This window comes from Vicia villosa, unplaced genomic scaffold (assembly GCF_029867415.1).
Source record: "Vicia villosa cultivar HV-30 ecotype Madison, WI unplaced genomic scaffold, Vvil1.0 ctg.002872F_1_1, whole genome shotgun sequence".
In the NCBI taxonomy this organism is placed as follows: Eukaryota; Viridiplantae; Streptophyta; class Magnoliopsida; order Fabales; family Fabaceae; genus Vicia; species Vicia villosa.
In genome coordinates this window covers 43251-60618 of record NW_026706053.1, presented here as the reverse complement: position 1 = coordinate 60618, position 17368 = coordinate 43251, and the positions used below count along the sequence as shown (strand labels likewise).

The 17368-nt window shown below is 35.6% G+C and overlaps 2 protein-coding genes across 2 annotated transcripts; one reads left to right on the top strand and one right to left on the bottom strand.

Annotated features, from left to right (window-relative positions):
- Positions 1–10569: 10569 nt before the first annotated feature.
- Positions 10570–13747, top strand: LOC131639962 (protein phosphatase 2C 77-like). Its single transcript, XM_058910382.1, has 4 exons — positions 10570–12104; positions 12332–12694; positions 12785–12890; positions 13357–13747. Exons 1-4 carry the CDS (start codon positions 11304–11306, stop codon positions 13689–13691), a joined length of 1605 nt encoding a protein of 534 aa, XP_058766365.1. The 5' UTR covers positions 10570–11303; the 3' UTR covers positions 13692–13747.
- Positions 13748–13919: 172 nt separating this feature from the next.
- Positions 13920–17024, bottom strand: LOC131639963 (mitogen-activated protein kinase kinase 2-like). Its single transcript, XM_058910383.1, has 8 exons — positions 16758–17024; positions 16589–16673; positions 15718–15852; positions 15407–15631; positions 15137–15319; positions 14566–14795; positions 14436–14481; positions 13920–14359 (listed from the first exon to the last, which is right to left on the bottom strand). The coding sequence occupies exons 1-8, from the start codon at positions 16832–16834 to the stop codon at positions 14270–14272; spliced, it is 1071 nt and encodes a 356-aa protein (XP_058766366.1). The 5' UTR covers positions 16835–17024; the 3' UTR covers positions 13920–14269.
- Between the last annotated feature and the right edge of the window lie 344 nt (positions 17025–17368).

The window sequence follows — 17368 nt, the reverse complement described above, 5'->3', positions numbered from 1 at the left end:
GATAAAAGAGGGCACATTTTCAGGTTTGAAGAAGTTTGGGCAAAAGTCCCTCGGTGCGAAAATATGATCAAGCAGTTATGGAGTGGTTCTAACGGTCCTTTAACACAAAAATTGGTGGCTGTTCAGGAGCTTAACATGGCTTTTAAGGAGTACAGGTCATGAAATGTGGCTAAGGAGATTAGAAGAATCGAATCTTTGTTGAAGGAAGATAGGAGATGGGCTGCGGAGGCTGAAGAAATCCAACAGTATAAAGCCCTAGAGATTCAAAGGAGGAAACTGCTGAACATAGAAGAAACAATCTGGAGGCAAAGGAGTCGAGCAACATGGTTGATGGATGGAGACCGTAACACAAAGTTTTTTCATGGCAAGGCAAGTCAGCGGAAGAAGACTAATACGATTAGAAGACTGAAGGATATGGATGGTAACTGGTATAGAGGGTCTGCACAGTGGATATGGATGGTAACTGGTATAGAGATTCTTATTAATTATTTCTCCGAGCTTTTCACTTCGTCAAATCCTACAAAATTGAAAGTTTCTACAGATTTGCTGGGAAAGTAATTAATGAGGAGGCAAAAGAGTTATGCTCCTCCCTTTTTACTGAAGAAGAAGTTAAAGAAGCCATATTTCAGATGCACCCCACTAAAGCTCCTGGCCCTGACGGTTTACCCGCTTTATTTTTTCAGAAATTCTGGAGTACGGTTGGAAGAGACGTCGTAAAGGATGGACTCAAAGTCCTTAATAATCAACGCGACCCTGCTGATTATAATGCCACCTTTATAGCCTTAATCCCAAAAATCAAAAACCCTCGGTCCCCACATGAATTTCGGCCCATAAGTTTATGTAATGTTGTGATGAAAGCGATCACGAAGGCTATTGCTAACAGGATGAAAAGAATTCTGCCAGAAGTCATCAGCGAGGAACAAAGCGCTTTTGTTAGAGGAAGATTGATAACAGACAATGCGTTGATTGCAATGGAATGCTTCCATTGGATGAAGAATAAAATATATGGGAAGAAAGGTACTATGGCATTGAAGCTTGACATGTCCAAAGCCTATGATCGAATTGAATGGGATTTCGTGGTGGGAGCGATGGAGGCCTTTGGTTTTCCTGCAAACTTTGTTAGACTAATTAGGAGGTGCATATCCACAGTTTCATACCAGATTCTGCTGAATGGTCTTCCTTCCAGGAGAATTTTACCGGAACGAGGGCTCCGTCAAGGAGACCCTCTTTCCCCTTACCTGTTTATTATCTGTGCAGATATCTTATCAGGGTTGATAAAAAATGCAGTCTCATCGAAGGAACTCCACGGAGTACAAGTGGCAAGGAAGGCTCCCATTATTTCTCACATATTTTTTGCAGATGATAGTTTGATATTCGCGCGAGCAAACGAGGTGGAAGCTGACTCTATTCTGAAGATCCTAGAACAGTATCAGAGGGCATCAGGACAGTTAGTGAATGTTGAGAAATCTGAAGTGTCTTTTAGCAAAAATGTCTCTTGTCCATTGCAGGAATCTATTCGCAGCAGGCTGGGATTTAGGGCAGTGAGCAGCCATACAAAGTATCTTGGTCTTCCTGTTGTGTTTGGAAAATCTAAGAAAGAAGTCTTTTCCATGGTTATTGATAGGGTCTGGAAGAAAGTAAAGGGCTGGAAAGAAAGCTTCCTCTCTAGAGCAGGCAAGGAGATCCTCATTAAGGCGGTGTCTCAAGCGATACCGACGTACATTATGAGTTGCTATAGACTCCCGGATAATTTTTATAACGAGATCGAGTCGTTGTTATAAAAATTCTGGTGGGGCGCTAAAAATGGAGATCGGAAAATCCACTGGATGAGCTGGGAGCGAATGTCACAATCCAAGGGAAGAGGCGGTATGGGCTTTAGAGGAATCAAAGATTTTAATAGTAGCTTGCTTGGGAAGCAATTCTGGAGACTTATGAGGGGCGATGGATCCTTGTTTGAGAGGTTTTTCAAGGGGAGATACTATCCCAGATGTAACATTTTAGTCATGGGGGTGGCTTTCAAACCCAGTTACGCGTGGCGCAGCATTTGCAGTGCAAAGGATATGGTGTCAAAAGGAGCGAGATGGAGGATAGGGAATGGTGAGAATGTTCGTATCGCTGAAGATAATTGGATTCCGTTGATCCCGAGCTTTAAACCTTTTTCTAGCAGTGGCATTTGGAGCCCAAATGACAAGGTTTCAAAGCTTATAGATCGAGATAATGGAAGCTGGAAGGAAGAAACTATCAGGAACTCATTTGCTCCATCCGAAGTGGGTCACATTACAAGTATTCCGCTGTCACGTCAACTCCCAGAGGACAAATTGATTTGGCACTTCGAGAAAGACGGGGAATTTTCAGTGCGTTCGAGTCATCATCTGTCGCGTAGTATATCTCAATCAAACAAGGCTGAACCTTCAAACTATTCAGAAGCTAAGGTTTGGAAGCAATTATGGAAGGCTCCTTTGCAAGAGAGAGTCAAAAACTTTGTGTGGAGGCTGATAAATAACATACTACCGACGAACTGCAATCTGGCTAAAAAAGGTATTATTCTTGATGTTTCCTGCCCTTTGTGTCAGCTTGTCCCCGAGTCCATCAACCATACTTTCCTTCACTGTAACTTCTCAAAGAGAGTGTTCTTCTCTCCTCCCCTTGGTGTTCGTATGCCGAGTGATGGTAGTGTGTATGATTGGGTGGCGGCTGCCCTGCAAAACAAAGATTGGCAATTAGTTCAAGTGATTGGTACTGGCATGTGGAGGATTTAGAATGCTCGAAATGCAGTCGTTTTTAAAAAGGAAACAATCAGCCGCAACTGCTAGCTCAGAGCATTGGGGACTATATTAGAGAATTTAATCTGTCAAGGAAAAATTCAAATCTGACAGTCGGAGTCAACCATTTACAAGAAAAGATTGCGGGCCACTGGACTATACAAACCGATGCGGGGTGTTTCGAGGACGGAATTGTTTCGTTGGGTTGTGTGATCAGAGAACCGGATGGAGCAATTCATCTTGCAGCTAGTAGAATTTTCCCCAGCCATGAAGATCCAGATTCAGCAGAGCTTAAAGGAATTCAGTGGGGGATGAAGCTGGCCAAAAAGCTGAAGATCGAGGAAGTCATGTTTCTGTCTGATGCAATGAGCATGGTGGATTGTGTGAATGGAACTAATATTAATGCAGCTCTAGATCCATTTGTTAAGGACTGTAGTAATGTGCTAGGTATTTTTAAAAATGCTTCTCTTTTATTTCTTAGCAGAACCTTTAATACTGATGCTCACCACATGGTGAGAATTGGAAAAGTTGTTGGTTGCTGAACCTGGATAGGAAGACTGCCTGATGCTGTAGAACTTGATGTATGCTTAGCTTCTTTGGCTTGATCTTTTTCTATAAGATGTTTGATTTCAAAAAAAAAAAAGAGTAAAAAAAGTTTCAGGAAGACACTTTGGAGAAATAATTTTTATAGAATTTGTGAAAAGAATAAAAAAAAAAAAACCGTCGAGACAATTGTTGACTCAAAGAGGAAAAATTGTATTTTCCCTCGCTTTAAGAGAATAATTTAGAAGAAAATGACAAAAGTTAGACATCACATACCAACTCAAAATACTGTGTATGTTCAACTATTAAGAACAAAGTTGAGAGGAGGAGATTTCAACCATCACATCACCTGAATTCAAATGCAATTTCTTTTGGCAAACTATTGAGGATACTTGTGAAGAAAGTTGGATAATGTAGAGATAATTGCTAAGGATCTTACTTGACCTTTATTTAACAACATTGAATATGTGTTTTAAGACTCTCTTCTATCCCATCATACCCGAATAAGTTTCTATTTGATTTTAGGAAAGGGCATTGAGTCTAAAACCGATACTTTACATTTCGATGACAGAAACCTCCAGCCACCTTTCAATAGAAAATTAATTCACACGTCTGTAGCACAAAGCATTTGTTTAAAACCATCAATTTAAACATCTGAATTAATCATTTTCATTAAACAAAGTACAATGAATGAATGAATGAAAAGACGAAGATATGAGAAATAAATAAAAATTCTAAAGTGGAAGACAAAAAATAAGAAAGAAACTAAAATTCAAAAAAAAATTGAAAAGTGTTGAACATGTGACTTCACATAAAAAAAATAAAATTGTGAGGGTTTGAAAAGTATTGATTTAAAACAAAATTAATTTTTAAATCAGTTTAAAAGTATTTTGTTGAATACTTCGGTATCCTTGAGTTTAGTTGGGTAGCGGTACTCTCGTCCAATCAAATAGTAGAATTCAATGCCACATTACTTATTTATTTTATTTTTAAATAAATAAAAATTAAAATACAATTTGTATTAAAGGTATTGGTACTCAACTTAAACTCATGGGTACCAAAGAATTTACCAAGTATTTTTTAAGAAACAATTGGATAAACAGTGAAAAATCAAGATAAAGAAAAATAAGTAGAAAGTAAAAAGTTAAGAGAAGAGAGATGACACAAAAAGTTTATAGAGGTCCGATTTTAAAAAAGTGATTTACTCATCTCCTTAAGAATTAATTTTTAGAGTATCCAATAATACTAGAGAGCATTTAGAAGATGAAGTCCTCAAACTCTCTTATACAAGGAAAAATAAAGTTTCATATTTATTTCCAACCAAACAGCGAACAATGAAACGAAGCAATTAGTCTTCACGTCAAACAATGATTAAAGCTTCGAGCAATTAGTCTCTCAGCTAAACATAGATTATGTACAGACTTATCTCGAACCACGATGGAGTTTTGAACTACAGGACAAACTAAACATGACATTTTGTTTCGTCAAGACCAAGGACAGAAAATCGACATATTGTTTCCCCCTCTTGGTTTCTTTTGTTTACTCGTCCACAATGATGGCTTTACCAAACCTAGTGTTACCAAAATTGCATGTGATTTTGCTATCATTTAACTGAAAATAATTTAACGATCATCAACATGGAAATCATGGTTTGTAGGAATACATACACCCATAAGATCCTCCACGTGAACACGCCTACAAACAACAGTATGGGTTTCTTTTGTTAGGGGCCGAATAATGATGTAACTGAATTTGAAATTATTTAGAGAATAAATGAAGATCTCGAATTTTTTTTACAAATACTTAAAATAAATATGCCTTTAGGTCTCGCTGGATTTAGCGGCCTCCCAAACCAAAGAGAAAATGTTGAAAAAGAAAGATATACATGTGAGATATACTCCAAGTAGTCGAATATAACTTGTAAGGACTAGCTAAAGGCTCAACAATTGAAATGTTAAAAATTGAAAGAGCGTCCATAACCCAAAGTCTAGGGCACCCCATGTTCATGAAGGGAAGATTGAGAATAAGTCAAGCGATTTCAAATAAATGAAGGGTATCCATAGGTAATCCGTATTCATGCAACTATATCGTGTGGCCCTCTTGAAGTCTATGATAGTTCACCAATAGGGTACTTGACTGTATTGACCATATTCTACATGTCCACATAAAAGTGAAGTATGAGTTAAAGGAAAAGAACTTGTCTACTCACTCTCTCACTTCGCGTTAAAGGGCCGGAGACCACTTTATCCCCATACCTTTAAAACTGGAAAAACAATAAGAAGGATAATTCCCAAATTTTACCTATGAGCATTTTCACTATCTCTCAGATAGAATGGAATGAGGAAAAACCCAGGGCACCTCCATCTAAGGAGATGTCACCTCGACTAATGTGGGTGACGCCTCAACCAAACATACCCGTATATCATACAAAATACATTCATGAAGGGAGTAAAAATTCAAAAAAGAATGAAAGAAAAAATTGAAGTAGTTTAAACTTACCAGTAGATGAAGATAGTTGGGTAGAAGTCGTTATGAGATAGAATCTTGAAGAAGTATAAATAATGATGTTTTAGCCCTTGAGTAAAAATTTGAGAAATCAGAGAAGGTGAAATGAAAAGAGTGAAAAATAACGGTTCCACACCTTTAAATACACGCTCAACCAATTTACGAAAATGAAAAGCCTATGAATCCAATGGTTAGCAACCAAAGCTCTAAGAGGCCATACACGAACTAATGTCAAACTACCGTGTCTTTTGAAAAGTCTTGTTCCTTGTTAAAACCAATCACATTTGTTGTTAATGTAAAAGAAATCAGGTCGTGTCTTAACATATGCCATTCATCCCTAAGGCTTGGTTCCACATGGATAAGGGAGAGGGTGATAAAGGTCAGAACGAGTCATATCACTCACGGTGACGATCAGAGTCAGTCGTGATTATAGGTTTTGACTGGACACTGGGACTTTAAATTTTTTGAAGATAAACCATATGACATCCAATTAAATTATCTTAGAATATCCTATCAGAGTCACCTCACCATATCCCATAAAGGGTCAACCATATAGGAAAAGGCTATCAAACTTAAAGCGTCTTATAACAAAGTTATAATCCGACCATGCCAAGATTCAATCCGTAGGAAATAGGGTCACCCATTTCTCAGGCATTAAGACGAGTTAAGAGATGGACACACTTTAGAGGTATAATATATCGGGAATGATCGACCCGTATAAACTATCAAATGACAAGAACTTCTAGGATCTCTTGACATATATCCCCCGAGATAATTGTCCACAAACAAGAATTTATAACCTCTAATTCATAAAATCTGATTATAAAGTATAAAAAATGTTGAAGCCGTATAGGGCAAGCAACAAAAGATTTGGAAATATTTATCCGGGAATTATCGTGTCCACAGATAATGGTGTAGAATGCCATTCAACAATTTCTATGGTTTTGAACTCGGGTTTGAATGAACAAAAAATATAAAAATGGAAAAGTAAATATCAACACAAAAGAATTCAATATTAGGAAAGATAAGATTTATCAAGCATTGCATACAATCTACTTCTCATAAACTTAAACTTATCGACCAGTTATACTCAACCTACGATACTCGTCAATGTCATCATGTATCTCTCACATCAGTGTCCATCTCTGGAGCCCCTACGAGATCAACTCACAACCAAGGTTATCTCTAACGCAAAGTCGTGAGAACATCCGTATTCTCGCGTCGGCGATCTCTCGCGCGACACTCAAACACGAAAGCATTAAGGATAGATACACAAGTGATTGTCAGCTCTAAATCTATCTCTAGAGTTCAAAAGCTAACAGATAAACATCCTAGATAAGGATTCAAGAAGTTTATATTTAAAGCAACCCAAATCCTAAGCACAGAGCAAAAATCTAAGACAACAATCAACACAGATTTGTAAAGCAAGTTTTATATAACGCCATGGGCGAAAAATATACACGAGTTCAAAGTAAATACATACACAAAACCCAACTATAAGAGAAAATACAAAGAGGAAGAGAAATGAACTGAAAATCTCCCGGTTTGTCAGCTCCATTCGACGATCAATCCACCTTCAATAATCCAAATGCAAGCTCCATACTTGTTTTCTAACCTAATCTAACCTAAGAATGGAAGTGATGAAGTTTGGGAGCAAAAATCCCCAAAACCCCATAGCCTAAAATATTACAAATGAAAGAATATAAAGAAAAATTTCTGCAAGCTCGCTCACCGAGCTGATCTGGCTCAGCGAGCTGTCAATAAATATCTGGTATAGTGGACCTGGCTACATGGCTAAGCGAGCTAATCTGACTCAGCGAGCTTAGAAAATTTTTCTTCTCTGTTTTGTGTTTATGCAAGCGAGCTTCAACTTGGCTAAACGAGCTTCTGCATAATTTTCATTTTATTGCTCCAAAACTGCGAAATCAAAGTCGTGCCTTCGACACTTTATTCCTCGAGGCTCCGATATGCATCAATACGTATAAAACAAAGGAAAAACTATCAAACGATACATAAAACGAATCAAAACGCAACTATACTAATATTTACACAAAAACTGAGATTTTATTACAAAAACCAAAAGAATAGAATCGATAAGTGCCACAAATATATACTCAAAATAACGACATTTTGGCCCTTATCAAACAACAACACAAACTTAGATAAATTATCTTCTAAAATTTTAAATCACATACTTACGGTCATCGGTGACTTAATTGTCAGTGTGTTTGCAAGTACACTCCACCACTTGATGTATCTACTAGAGATTTCCCAAATCACAAATAAGTTATTAGTTTATTATTTGGTTTAAATATGTTCGTAGTCCTCCTAAATATCTCAAATTATATTTTTAGTCCCTTAAATATTTTTTTCAAAGAATGATCCTCATAAAAATTTTCATTCAAACTTTTGGTCCCTCCTGCAACTTAACGAATGTTTTTACAACTTAATGATAATGATTTAGCAACGATTTATCACATAGCAACGGATAAATTAGCTAAGATTTTAGTATTAGAAAATAAAAGTGTGGATGGAAATTTTTAAGAGGATCATTGACCGGTAAAATAGCAAGTGTACTATTTTCACCGATGTAGTAATAATAAAGTAAATTCCCCAAGTATCGAACTCGCGGACTGCGTAGGAATTATATGTTTCAGAACAGTGCAATTGAATAAAAAGTCATCAGGTTGTTTGGTTTTTATGATTTAATTTAAATAACAACTTATGCAAAGCGAAAGAGTTAAAATAGTTTGACTAATGAAGATATTCGGAGACAAGTTAGGATAGATGTATGAATCGCTCTGTAACGAAGTAATTACCAGTTAACAGATTAACTTAAGAAATTCTCAACTACCAATGCCGAACATTGATTTTTCCTAATTCCTTAGTGAAAAACTTCTTGAGATTAAAACCATCTTTTCATTCCTGATCACGATAATTTTTTACCAAGATTCTATAAGACATAGTCCAGATATTATGATCGCTATTCATCAAACCCTTATTCCTAAGTGATTATCAGTGATAACATTATGATTAAAAAGCATTGAGACGGTTTGTCAAACCGAATCCCAATCGTGAATCAACAAAATACTTTCCAATATAATGAAGCAATAAGAACTTTTAATCATAAACTGAATTTCATAAAGATAATCTGAAAACAAACGGTAAAGGTAATTCGTTACATCACATGATCCAGGGACATCACCCTAACAAGTAATAGTTTAGCTACTCATGGCAAGTGTCAAAATAACAGAATTTAAGGTTGAAAACATTACAATAAGATGAATCGGAATTGATCTTCAATCGCGGATGCTCTTGAAGATTTCTTCGCTTCAAACCCCAGTGCTCTCAATCCTTCTTTTCACGTTCTCCGACCGTCAAAAAGTGATTTTCTCCTTTCCAAACAGTGACTAAATATCTCTCAGCAATTATTCTCCTCCGAAAAGTCCATAATGCCCTTCCTTAAGTGACTGATTCCAAGAGTTGAAAACAAAACTTTTTCTGCGCGCACGTCTGACACGGCCGTGTCATGGGACACAGGTGGCCGTGTCAGACCTCTGACTTATTGGCCCTTAGCATTTTGAAACATTATCCTCCAGCAAGTGTGACACGGCCGTGTCACATGACACGGGTGGCCGTGTCACATCTCTATGTCACCAAAAACTACTTTTTCTTGACTCGAATCGTGCTCTGTTCCTGCAAAACTTAAACACTACCAATACAAGATCAAAAGCAATAGAAAACCAACAAAAACTAGAAAAGATAACACACCAAATTCAAATACAAAGATAAACAAAACTAATCAAGAACTAGACTAAAACGACTTAAAATACCACCGAATGAAGTGCTTTTCCATTGATTCGAACATAAGAACAAGGTGAAATTGGTGGCCGATCAATCATTCTATAAAAAGAATATTTTGAAAAATTAAAAATAAAATTTTAGATATTTAAGAAGACCACACACATATTTATTTTGTTCTTCATTCCGGATATTATTTGTCAAAATGGCCCTTCAAAAATGTGAACAATTCTTGTTGAAGAATTCATCCTCTTAAATAGATCTAACTATCTCTAATGATTAATCTCCAACTTCCAACATAAGGATACATTTGGTAACCAACAAAACAATGGTAAGTTCCTCCTAGGTTGAACTTGAATGCATCTTTTATTATTATTATATGATTCAAAAAAACATTAGCTCTTGTTTTGTTGCATCCATGTATCTCCCTCATGCCCCTTTGAGTATCTTTCCTTGATTTTCACGCCCATGCTTTCGGTTTCATCTTTGTTACGTATACTTGTTCTATTGGTCCTCTACAATTTTGGATGCTAAGAAAATGAAATATTATACGGTTGAAACTTGTTCTTGATTATTATTATTATTATAGTATTGATTTTTTTTTAAGAAATGAACATGATTGTGAAACATATCAAGGCCCACAAACAATGTGTGAAAGATTGAAATTAAATACAATCACTTTCACGTTTAAAATCTTGGAATGGTATTGGTGTATTATATTAAAGAAAAAGGTTCCTTTTAGATATTTGTTGTTGAATGATGTAACCTAATCCAACCTAACCAACCAACCAAATTCTTAGATCATTATACCAAGGAAAAAAATTGTAAAATATCTATCTTTTTCCTTTTGTTTTGTTGGTGAAGGAAATATTTCGTACAAGACTTTTTAAGTTTTTCGAGTGAAAACGTGTCTGGTGTATGACATAACGTCAACTCAGATGGTTACATTTAATTATTTATTTTTTTCTAACGTTTCAGTTGTATATTGTGTCTGGTGTCTGTGTTAGTGTTTTATAGATCGAAAAATTTGAATATTTCACAATCAAAAAGTAGGTGGGAGCTAGCATGACCAATAATATGAGCCATATTGTGAAGTTGACAAATGAAAGCATCACAATGAAAATTCCACTGGTTGATTTTGGTTCCCTAACTTTAAGGGAAACCAACTTTTGATTTTGTACTATTTCTTGTAGTTAGTGTTTTTATTTTTGTCATTTTTAATCACCCCATTATTCATTGTCTCCTTGTTTGTTAGAGTGAGACAAGATTGGCACCGACCTCATCAATTTTTTTGGCTGTGGTTTCTTGAAAGATCTATTGTTTTCTGTGTGACAGGAATCAAAGGGTAGATTCTGAGGTTGAAATAGAAGATTTTTGCACACTAACTGTTTGTCCTATTGACTCATTGGATTTTATTTTAAGTACATAGTCCTAAAAATGGCATGTTATTAAAGCATCTTGACTCTATAAGGCTATTCTAGCATTTATTTTACTTGGCTTTTTCTTAATATAAACTCTTGATTTTGATACCTATAATTGATTATTTGACAGTGTAGTTTCAACTTGCAACTTGCAAGAGATTGTTGGTGTTTATATAGAAATTGAAATTCTTTCTATAGAAGAGTCTTAAGGAGGGTGAACAATTATAGGATTCTTAAGGATAAGGATAGTGGTAAACAGAAAAGAAAACTTATGGAGGAAATAACTTCGACGGTTTCGGTGCCATTTCCACTTGGGAATTTAATATCAAAAGAGTCAGCAGTGACAACACAAATGGAAATATCTAGTTTAAAGCTTATGGCAAATACAGCAACTGTATTGATATTAAATCCTGCTTCCGTCGAGGATTGTCAATCGTTTTCTGTTGGAAGTGAAGACGACGTAGACATGTATATTAGTCCACAACAAAACCAAATATCAGTGTCTTTGGAGGTTAAGGAGAATCAAGTTGGAGCTGAAGTTGTCTCTGAAATGGTTCATGAAAGTGACACTAGCGGAAGATATGAAGATGAGTTCAAAATACATAACGATTTTCAGCGTGTACATAATCCATCCTCTCAGTCTGCAATTTTGAGGACTAATTTGTCTGAAATGAACACACCGAATACTATCATGGTTGATGATGATATCAATGATAAGTCTAGTTTGAACGAGTCGATGAAGAACATGGCTTCTGCTATGACGAACCATGAGAGTGAAGGTGGAAGTAAATCAGATGGTCCTGATTCAAAGCCAATTGCTGCAGTTCGTGAGACGCTAGAGAAGCAAACAAGCACAACAAGCTGTGATAATGGTTTGGAATTGAGTGAAACTCCTCTTTATGGTTTCTCATCAGTTATTGGAATGAGACAAGAGATGGAAGATGCTATTGTTATTAAGCCTCAACTTTTTCAAGTACCTTCTATGTTGCTAATGGAGGACCAAGTGAATGAAAACACAAAACACTTACTGGCACACTTTTTTGGTGTCTATGATGGACATGGAGGAAGTCAGGTATACCTTAAAATCTTTCCGTTACTTTTTAATCGTCACTTTTGTAGAAATTTTTTATTCCTATTTACTCGTCGTTTTCAAAGTTCATTGAAACTTTAACTATTGTTTCGTTAATAGTATCCTTATCTCTTGAAGCGAAAATTAAAATGGAACTGAGAGAGTTTACAATTTGTGTGTATTATTGAAATTGATTCATTGCATTTACCGATATTGTGATGGCATCATAGGTTGCCAATTACTGCCAGAAACATCTTCATTCAGTTTTGGTTGAGGAGATAGAAGCTGCAGAATCCAGTTTATCCGAAAATAATGAAAAAGACAATCGGCAGGACCGATGGAAGAAAGTACTCACCAATTGCTTTCAGAAAGTGGACGATAAGATTGTAGGAATTGATGAAGCTAATCGTGAAAAAAGCGGTAATGATGGATCTGAGTCAACTACTGAAGAAACTCTTGCTCCCGAGACTGTTGGATCCACTGCACTGGTTGCAATTTTGACTCGAACCCACATAATAGTCGCGAATTGTGGGGATTCACGAGCGGCCTTGTGTCGAGGAAAAGAAGCACTGCCATTGTCTACTGACCATAAAGTAAGGAATTTGTTCTTTGTTTCACAGTTTGTGTGCTGGATTTAGAAGCTAAAGTGATCTGATTCAAGAAACTTTGTTTCCTGTTTGCAGCCAAATAGAGAGGGTGAGTGGGAAAGGATAGAAGCCGCCGGAGGAAAGATCATACAATGGAATGGATACCGAGTTCTCGGTGTTTTGGCAGTATCAAGGTCAATTGGTATGTGTTTATTGCATTGTTTCTGAATTATCAGTACAAATTCATACAGTTACAAAGTTTATTATAAATTCTGAATCATTATATTTAGAAACACATCCAAAAGTTTTCCAGAAAATCTATGTATAATGCAATGAATCTGTAAATTTTGTCTCTTGATTACTTGCATAGATTTGGAAGGATGCTGAGTGCTTTTTCTTATTGCTTATCATTCATATTTAGCTTCAGTATCTAATACTGACACCTCTAGAAAAAGGCGTGTCTGTGTGTCTTATCAGTGTTTGTGTCTGAAACCGATACCGATACTTGTGATTATTCAATTTAGTTTAATTTATTCATTTTTTCAAGTTATGACCAGTGTCACGTGTCAGTGTCGGTGTCAAATTTCTAGTGTCCGTGCTTCATAGGCTTCTTTCTACTAACAAGTGATCTTTATTGAAGTATAATTTAGCTTCTTGTTCATCACCAGGTGACAAATACTTGAAACCATGGATAATTCCAGATCCAGAAGTCACAATCGCCCTCCGAGAGAAAAACGACGAATGTCTTATTCTAGCGAGTGATGGTTTATGGGATGTAATGACAAACGAAGAAGCCTGCGAAATTGCTCGAAAGCGAATCCTTATTTGGCATAAGAAGAATGCAACCAATGTCTCCACCGGACAAACCGACGGAGTTAATCCAGCAGCTCAGTATGCTGCAGAGTATCTATCAAAACTTGCTCTTCAAAGAGGAAGCAAAGATAACATCTCAATTATTGTTATAGACTTGAAACCTCAAAGACATATCAAGAGAAAAGCATAAAATAGATGCTCCTCAATTAAAATATTTATAGCTATACTATATTTTTCTTACAAGTATGGTGGCAAATTTATTTAGCCCTTTAGTTTTTTCATAAGGGTTATTTTTTTACTATATTTTTAATGATGTAAAGTTTTTATGTTAGCTATAGTTTTAATTTTAAAGCAAGGTAAATGTATAAATGCATGTAATTTTCATTTTTTAAATTTGTATTATTGTATTTCAAAATTTAATAGTTGAATTGAAGGTTGCAAATTTGCACATTCTACAATTACTTGTAGTTTAAGTAATGTCTAAATGGATTGCCTTATAATGAAAATTTTAATCTCAAGCAACATAGTAAAAGCATTCAAATACAAAGGATCTTTCGAATAGAAAATTAGAATTCATTCATATAATTTCTGAGCACCAAAAACACGAACATCTTTTTCGTTTATAGTTTACAGTTACAAACCACTGCCTCAGTACAGACGATACTCCGGCTGCACGTAAAACACTAACTCATCGTGTTCATATAGTGAGCAAAATTCAAATTAGATTAACTTTTTACTTTTAAGTCCAAAATCGGAACAAAAAAAGTTTTATATGGTTGCGAGTGTAGACCCTGCATTGGAGAAATAGTCCGAAAGATCCACATGTAAGTCGTCATACATGTTCACAAAAGGATGCCTCTGAAATTTAGATCGAAAAATAAATCAGTACACTGTAAGAATTACTATTTACTAATTTAGTAAGATGTATGCATACCAATAGGTTTCGAGCCGATGGTCTGTCCCTTGGATTTTTCTGTAAACTGACACAGAAAAGATTGACATAGGATCAGAAGCCTCATTATATCAACATAATTTAGATACTAAAAGTATAGTTAATTACTTACCATGCTGAGATAAACGAGCAAAATTCGGGTGAACATTCATCAGACGGAGCGCTAGGTGACGGATTTTCGACAATGGCTTCAATAAGCTGAAACAAATTTTCCCATCCCTCGCTATTATCTGGTGGTGTATATGGAAACCTCCCAGTTGCACACTTGAGCAACATCAATCCCAAGCTCCATATATCGCTTTTGTAATTGTAACCTTGTTGGCTTCCATCGATTCTTTCCGGCTGTAAAGCATGATGGATAAAAATCGTATTCAGGGAAACGGTATCACTTATAGGACCTGTTTGGATCGACTTATTTAAGCATATCTACTTGCATAAACTCCTATAAGACTTTTTGAAAGAGTTTATGGATAGCAAGTCTTAAGCTGTTTTCAACTTATTTTCATAAACTCTCTGGAATAACTTACGAAAACAGCTTATAACTCATGAAAACACTTTGAACTTATTTTATCTTCTGTTATAGAAATGGCAATGCATAAGCCCTTATATAATAAATGCTTATGTAAGTTGTTTATCCAAACAGGACCATAATTGATAAGACGAAAAACGATAAATTTACTCACAGACATATAGTTGTATGTACCGATGAAAGTATTTGCTTGACCAGAAGTAGTTTCCATGATTATACTAACACCGAAATCGGTAATCTTTACCTCCCCTCTATGATTTATAAGTATATTAGAAGGTTTCAAGTCCCTATGAATAATGTGTTTCTCATGGTGAAGATACATCAAACCCTTTAGTACCTACATTGTAAAACCAAAACAACAAAGGGATGAAGTCTAATGCCGAAGTACATGAAACCGGACATTGAAATCGTCCGACTTCCTTACCTGTTTACAAATGGCAGCAAGAAACGGTTCTGGAATCGTTATAACTTTGTTCAATAGATCCTCTAAGGAGCCACCATCCATGTACTCTAAGATGATTGATATGGTGCCATTATCGTAGATCGATTGGTAACAAACAACAACGTAAGGACATTGTGCTGATTGATTGATTTTTAGCTCTTGTGCTATTTGTCTGCAAGTAGAACCCTCAAGATTCATTTGAATTTGCTGATTGAAAAGAATAATTGTAAGTAACAAAAGAATAAAGTGAATTAAAACAAGGTACATATGATGAAAGCTGCAAGTATATAAACCTTTAATGCAAAGAACTGATTAGTCCATTTGTGTTGAACCAATTGAACTATCCCTCCATTTCCCTTTCCAATCACTTTGATTGTATCAATCTCTGCCAAAGTTATCTGATTGTCTATTGGCTTTATTGGTGGTTGCTGAAATTAACACAAACACCAAATTCAAATACAAAATCATCAAAATTCAGCATGCAATTTGGTCTCGGACCAAAGACACGAACACCAGACACACCTTCAATTTGAAGTATCGGTGCTAATAATACATGTAGTCCTAGACAGAGCCATTTTAAGTTTTTGGAGACCCTGTGTAAGTAAGACTCGATCCATTAAAACAATTAAAGGCCCAATTTAACCACAAATTTTGGACCCTGTGCGGTAAAACCTGCTTTGCACACTCTCAAAGACGGCCCTGGCCCTAGACTCAAACCTCCACAACTTCATTGTACCAAAAAACGACCATGGTCGCGTGCTACAACTGATTATAACTATATAAGAATGAAATTTTAAATGGAAATCTTTAAATTAAGTTATGTAAATTGAAATGCAGTCACTCATATGAGAAATTCTGATTAAAACATTATGCAGAGCTCCCAAACACTCAAAAATGAAAAGAAAAAAATCCAATTAGATCTATTTATATATTAGCTCATGAAAATGATTGGTGTCAAAATATAATACTACTCGACACTTTTGTCTTTTACTATAGTGAAGAAACCCCAAATAACCCTTTTACAAAAAATCATTTTTTATACAGAAAACAAACAGTACTTTATCCTAGTTTGGAAACCTTAAAAAAAAGGTAATTTCAGAAAATCCAATAAACCCCTTATTCTCAAAGAAGGCAAAAAAACAAAATGAGAGAGAAATATGTTACAGTTTCAACTTCACTCTGAGAGACAATTCTAACTCCATCCTTATTAACAAGCAAGTTTCCATCTTTAAAAGTGCCACTTTGAGTCCTACAAAATCAACTCCAATTAGCACAAAACAAAAGCAATTATTAAGCTCATTAAAATAATTGATTATAGTGAAAGATCACTCACAAGAATTTTGCAAAAGAAGCTTGATTAGATGCAGGAACAGTGAGTTTGAGATTTGGATCTAAGCATCCTTTCTTCATGATTGTTTGGATTCAAAGCTCTAATGTGAGAGGTAGAAGGTTGTAGAGAAAATATTTATGGGACTAACAATAGTATGTATAGATTATTTGGACTATTTTATGTTTGAAAAAATGAAAGGTTTTGTTTATTGTAGTTTAAAGGGGTTAGTGGAAGTAAAATATATTTGTAATAGATTGGTATGAAGAGTCAACCTTGACTATTGGAGAAAAAGGAACAAGTTTGAAGACGAGCAAGACTTAGTATTGACTTTTCAAATAGGTTCTTACCAACTAATAGTACACCCTTGCCTTTATCCTTGTGTTTCCACGTGCAATGCAAATGTACGATAAATATTTTCATTTCTTAATTCTATAGTCTCATGGAAATATATATAAAAAACTCATGCACAAAATATCTGGTTCAATGATGAAAATCACTAAGGAAGATTGAGGTGAAACTTTGTAAGTTTGAGTTGAATTGTAGTTAAGTCTAACTCAAGGTCACACTTATATTTGGGAGACTGTTGTAACTATCTCTACATTGTCCGGTGTAAA